Here is a 5,820-nt window from a genome sequence, read left to right on the forward strand (position 1 = left end):
GGCTACAGAAGGCCATAGTATCTCCACAGACCTATTTTTAAGCATTTCTAAGCTTTTTCTCTTGCATTTGTATGAATAAAATTGTAAAGCTAGAGATTAATTCCTTATAACTTCTGCAGTAGAACACTGACTATAGAAACTTTCCCATCTAGTGGTTTGTATTTCTTACCTTCTCAGTGGGGTGGGGAGAGAGGGAAGGAGGGAATTTGGAACTGAAAAATCTATACAAAAAAAGAAATCCATTTAAGAAAGTCAGTTTTAAAAAAGCACAACAAACTTCATAAGAAAATGGTTTTAATAGAACTTATTTAAAAATGAATAAAAAAGATGCTACACTGAAGTGATAAATACTTTGAAAATATATTAAGATCTATTGAAAGAGACCCCAGAAATTCCAGACTTCAGAGGACTTTGAACTGTCTACTAAACTGTAGCCACCCAATACTTTATAAGGAAAGGTATCAGATACCCATTATTAAAGGCATTTGAAATCTTGGATAAGACATGAGGCTTCACTCCATCAAGATACCATACAAGACATACCAAAAACTACTTTTACAGAATATGAAGTACCAACATTTCAAGTTCCCTTCCACAAAAGTCTTTAAACAGCCAACTAGTTTATGAGGAGAAGGGGTGGGGTGGGGGGAGAAAAGCATTGGTCAAAGAGAACCGTTAGCTCATCAGTTATTATGGCAATGTTCAAGATGACAGTTTCTTAATCAAAAACCAAAAGATGCACATTTTCAAATGCTCTTTAACAGTCTTGATGAGATGGTTCCATGTTCATCTGGTTTTTTCTTCCAGCTTTAGTCATCTTAACAGATGGCAATTAACAACTGAGGCCATTCTCTCTTCTGCACCTGGTCCTCTTCCAAATCTCTTAGGTCTTTGCTTCCAAGATTGGTATAAACAGTTTAAGATCCATTATCGTACGGCTAATAGAAGAGCTAATCCCACCAGTCCAAATCCTGCTGCTGCGGCCATTATACAGCACAGGGTACTGCTTGGATCACTTTGTGGGGAAGACTGCTTTTGGGTGAAGTGGTGGTGAAAGCCAGTCTGTATGGGAAGAGAAGAGAAAGCTTTGATTATTTCAGACTATCGAAATATCAGGTTTGTCTTTGTACCCCTAGAACACAGCAGACATTTTAATAACCACTTGTTCAATTTCGTCTTCCAGTTCCTCAAAAAAAGTTCACCATTTGATGAAAATTAATATCAGTGTTTGTTCTATGTAAAAGATTACATGCCTATATTAGAAATACTGCTTTGGTTATGAGACATTTGGTAAAGTTGGAGTTATTTTTAAAAGTCACCATTGCAAAAAAGTCATGATATGATGAAAGGTAATAGTTAGCAAAACTTCTAAGTTATCCTTCGATAATCATTATAACCCTGGCAAGCAGGTATTACCCCCCTCCCCCCCATCACAGATGAGGACACTGAGGCTGAAAGAGGTTAAGAGGCTTGCTCAGGGGTCACACTGCTACAAAGTGTCTGAGACAGCATTTGAACTTGGAACTACAAGTCCAACTACGGTGCCATCTAGCTGCCCAAAACTGCTAAAAGAATGAACAGTTCCTTACTGAGTCTCTGGATACTTTAGTGGAGAATAAAGATTCCACTGAATGTTGCTTTTTGCACCAGAAATATTGATTATATAAAGGGGAGTGACCAGAAGTGATCACGTGAAATGACCAGAAGAGTTACCCGTTATCAATTTCATGCATGTTTCTGAACAAAAGACAGAGGTTATTTTGAAGATCCTCCGGGTTATTAGATTCCCAGTTGACCCTTGAGAAGCTAAAGCTGGCAGCTGCTTTAGCCATCTCTATTCAGGATAATCAGAAGTGACAGTAATTAAACTCCAGATGGTTGCATTTTAACTTTGCTGGGTAGAGGGGTTTGCATAAACAAGCTGTACTTGGCATTCCTTTGGCAACTTTGCTCTTTACACTCTATTTTCTGCCAAATAACCAATATAAATGCCTCTTCCTCCCCATTAATGTTTAGGTAAGTGCCACACCTGGTTTTTCCATCAACTTCTTTCAAAGCAAATCTCAGTAAGATGTTAAATGCTGACCATGTTTCCCCAGTTAGAAACGATCCTGGGGGGTAGCTAGGTGGCACAGTGGATAGAGCACCCGCCCTGAAGTCAGGAGGACCTGAGTTCAAATATGGCCTCAGATCAAACACTTGACACTTACTAGCTGTGTGACCTTGGGTAAGTCACTTAACCCCAATTGCCTAAAAATAAATTTAAAAAAATAGAAATGATACTGGATGAAGAGGTATTGGGATTTAAAAGTAAACGTCCTTCCCCCCCCCCCCCCCCAACCGTAGGATGCTGAGCCTGCAATCAGAAAGACCAGAGTTCAAATCCAGCCTATGGATCACTATCTATGTGACCTTAGGCAGATCAATGCCCTTTATTTCAGTTTCCTCAATTGTAAAATGGGGATAATAACAGCACCTCCCCGCCTAGGGTTGTTATAAGGCTCAAATGGGATATTTGTAAAGTGCTTTAGCAAGGTGCTTGGAACCTAGAAGTAGTGGAGCTATATAAATACCTATTCCTTTCCCTAGTTTCCTGGCAACATATATATTTAGATACTGAATTCATTCATTTAGGATTTTAAAAGCCTATAATGTTAAGACACTGGGACTATGTGGTGGGGATTTTTAAAAATTAAGGCCTCCAATTATTCAGATTAGGTCAAGGAAAAGCACCACAACAGCCCCCAGTCTTTTTGGTAACCTTTAAGAAATGTGGTGACCCACATGAAAGTCCCAACACAAACCTGAAAGTAAGCTCAGCCACAAGTAGCAGAAATATGACCAGACACACAATACTGAGAGCTGATGGGGACCTTAGAGGTCTTCTAGTCCTTCATTTTACAGGTGAGCAAAGAAGGTAAGGGAATTGGTCCGTAGACACTGTGGCTAATAAATAGGAATTGAACCCAGGTGTTCTGACCCTCAGGTAGGAGTTTGAACATCCCTTATTTAGGAGGACCAAGTGGCCCTTAGGCATCTAAGTTCTCCTAGATTTTTTGGGGCATCTGTGTATGCAAGAGTGAGTGTGAGTGAGTGTGTGAGTGAGTGAGTGAGTGTGTGTGTGTGAGTGTGTGTAGAGGTCACTAAAGATGTGACAAATGCTGAGTCCTTTCAGTCCTAGAGACAAGACCCAGAGAGGAAGAATAACCTGGAGGAGTAGGGGGAGAAAGTGGGGGGAGAGTGTAAGGTTTTGAAGCCAAAATAAGGACCAGGTGGGTAGGCAATTAGGGTCCTGAAGAAGGTACATGTAAATAAGCGATAAGATCCTGTCTTATCCAGATCATCCTCCCTCCTTAATTTTATAGGTCTGGAAGTGAAATAAAGTAGAGGCAGAGGCAGCATTTGAATTCAAGTGCTTTGATTCTTGTGTGCTGAGGGAGAATAAATTGTAAATTAGCATCGTTAGTCCCAACTGCATCCCACAGCTGATTTTCCAAGTTTTTGGTCATGAGCTGTCCATATATGGGCAAAATATTTAGGCCTGATATAAGAGCTTCCAAAAAAGCTCATGGAAGAGTAGAAGAAAAGTTCTGCCACATTTTTGGGGGAGGGAGAGAGGGGAAAGCAAAAGACAAAATGAACCCTGCCAGACAATCCATTCCCAGCATCCAGACTAAACTAAAGCGAGAAAAGCCCTTGGCTGACTAGAACTAAAGTCCTCCAACTTTCTTTCTTTTCTTTTCTTTCTTTCTTTCTTTCTTTTTTTTTTTCCGGTCGGGGGAACGCAAAGACAAAAATTTAACGCAACCAGCCAATCCACCCTGAAGCGAGACTATCTCCACTTCTGCTTTAGACCCCCACACCGCCTTAAAACAAGAAGCGTCTACTAATTGCTGAGTTTTACTTTCAGAACCTGCCCCAAAAGAAACTAAGCATCCGGTTAAAAACTAAAACAACAAAAAAAAAAAAATCCCACCCACAAAAGAGCCCTCGTGGCCGAGAACGCAGAACTTCCCCGTCTGATTGAAATGGAATTTCCCCCGCCTCCCACCCACCCTTGGAAACCCCGCACAACTCTCCTACAGCCCATGGCCACCTACACGGCTTCCCGCCCCTGAAGACCACCCACCCACCTACCCCACTCCTTCAAGAAACTGGGGGAGTTGGGATTGGGGAGGGGGGCTGCGTTGCTTACTCAGGAGTTTTCAAAGGACTTGACTCTTTGTGAGTAAGCCGGCTGGGTCAGGGCAGGGTTTGTCCTCCGCCGTCCGGTCCCTTCCCGAGCCATGTGGCCAGACACGACTGGCTCGCCCCCTCCCCTCGTCCGGCAGTCAATCGGTCCTCCCTCCCGGGTAAAAGAGGATACCTCCCATCCTTACCCAGCCTCCGTGCTCCTGCAGCCACGCGCCCTTCTTCTCCACCAGATAGTTGCAGAGTTCTTCCGTCAAGCGCCGGCTCATTTCCCTCCGAAGCGGCTGTACTCTCTCCTCTTTCTGCGGTTCCTCCATCTCCAGCAGTGCCCCGGCAAAAACCACCAGCACTGCCACCCGGCCCCAGTTGAATTCGCCCTGGCTCATGAGCTCCGCTACCTCGATTATGACTTGTTCAGGCGACTGGTCGAGTAGCTGATTCTGGGCGCACTCGAAGAAGTCTTGGTAACGCCTGCGGAGCTCTTTTGCCACCGAGCGCATCGTAGCTGCAGCTGGGGTAGTAGGCGGCCGTTCCTGGAAGCCTTCCCGGCGGCAGCAGTAATCCAGGTAGTCCGCCACAAGTTGCGCTGTCTCTTCCCGAAGGGCACACTTGTAGTCCATGTTTCCACCCGACGAGAGAGAGCCCGGGACCAGCTTGCAATCACAGCCTCTTTCCCCGGGTGAGGGTTTGCGCTTCTTAACTCGGCGGAGGCGGAGTACTGCTTCTTAATCTCCACCCTGGGGCGGGGCTGCAGCTCCTCGCCAAGCCTTCCCATCTGTCTGCCTGTCGGTCAACTCCTTTTCATTTTTTCTGTGCCATATTCTTTTTTTTTACTTGGGGCATGGCCAGCTCAGCACCTTCCCTCCTTCACCTGAGGTTCCCCCTCTCGTTTCAGCCCTTGCCTGGGACAAAAGCTGCCAGGGGATGTCAGTGGGGAGGGCAAGTGGGCTTCACTCCAATTCTTTAAGTAATCTCTGCCTCACTATGAAAGGCTCCTAAGGGGACGTCAGAATCCTGGGTAGCGTCCAGCGCTCTCAAGTGTCGTTTCCTTCCTCTCAGAGCAAGCCAGCATCTCGGGCTAAGGATGGGGGGATGGGGACAGGGGGAGGGATGGATGGGGGGTGGGAGGTCGCCCACATCCTTCCAAAAAACTGAGCATGTGCAAAAAGCTAAGCTTTAAATATGGGATTGAAGCTGGAGGCTGACTCCTTTCACTGGACTTGGACAAAGAAAAAGAGAGAAGGAAAAAGAAAATAAGGACGGGGTGTGAGTGTGTGTGTGTGTGTGTGTGGGAATGGAAAAGGCTCGATTAGGCAGCCCAGTCTTTGAGCTTCCTGACTTACCGGAGATGCATAATTTTTTCAAGGGAAGACTCCCAGAGCTGTGGGTTTGAGTATGTGTCTGTTGTCTAGTGTGTGTGTCTGTATGAAGCAGGGAAAATGGGTGTTTCTGAACTGTCTGTGTCATAATAAACTGTTAAGTGTTAAGAATTCTGATCAATAAAATGACCAGCCTTGATCCTAGAGGACCAAGGGTGGAACATGTTACTATTATCCTCCTCCTGAGGAAAGGTGAGGGACTTAATATACGTAATGAGACATACATTTTTGGTTAAACCAATGAAGGATT

At 44.7% G+C, this 5,820-nt stretch overlaps 1 protein-coding gene across 1 annotated transcript; it reads right to left on the bottom strand.

The window, feature by feature from the left end:
• Positions 1-277: 277 nt before the first annotated feature.
• BCL2L10 (BCL2 like 10) lies at positions 278-5,179 on the bottom strand. The gene is made up of 2 exons (XM_027840774.1): positions 4,380-5,179; positions 278-1,062 (listed from the first exon to the last, which is right to left on the bottom strand). Exons 1-2 carry the CDS (start codon positions 4,809-4,811, stop codon positions 928-930), a joined length of 567 nt encoding a protein of 188 aa, XP_027696575.1. The 5' UTR covers positions 4,812-5,179; the 3' UTR covers positions 278-927.
• Between the last annotated feature and the right edge of the window lie 641 nt (positions 5,180-5,820).

This window comes from Vombatus ursinus, unplaced genomic scaffold, assembly GCF_900497805.2.
Source record: "Vombatus ursinus unplaced genomic scaffold, bare-nosed wombat genome assembly UNPS02014848.1, whole genome shotgun sequence".
In the NCBI taxonomy this organism is placed as follows: Eukaryota; Metazoa; Chordata; class Mammalia; order Diprotodontia; family Vombatidae; genus Vombatus; species Vombatus ursinus.

What these genes read in the sequence shown, in the direction of transcription:
- BCL2L10 (XM_027840774.1), bottom strand. Translation starts at nt 4,811, where the DNA reads ATGGACTACAAGTGTGCCCTTCGGGAAGAGACAGCGCAACTTGTGGCG. An exon ending in TGCAGGAGCACGGAGGCTGG is followed by an intron (nt 1,063 to 4,379) that starts GTAAGGATGGGA and finishes CTTCCCATACAG; the next exon opens with ACTGGCTTTCACCACCACTT.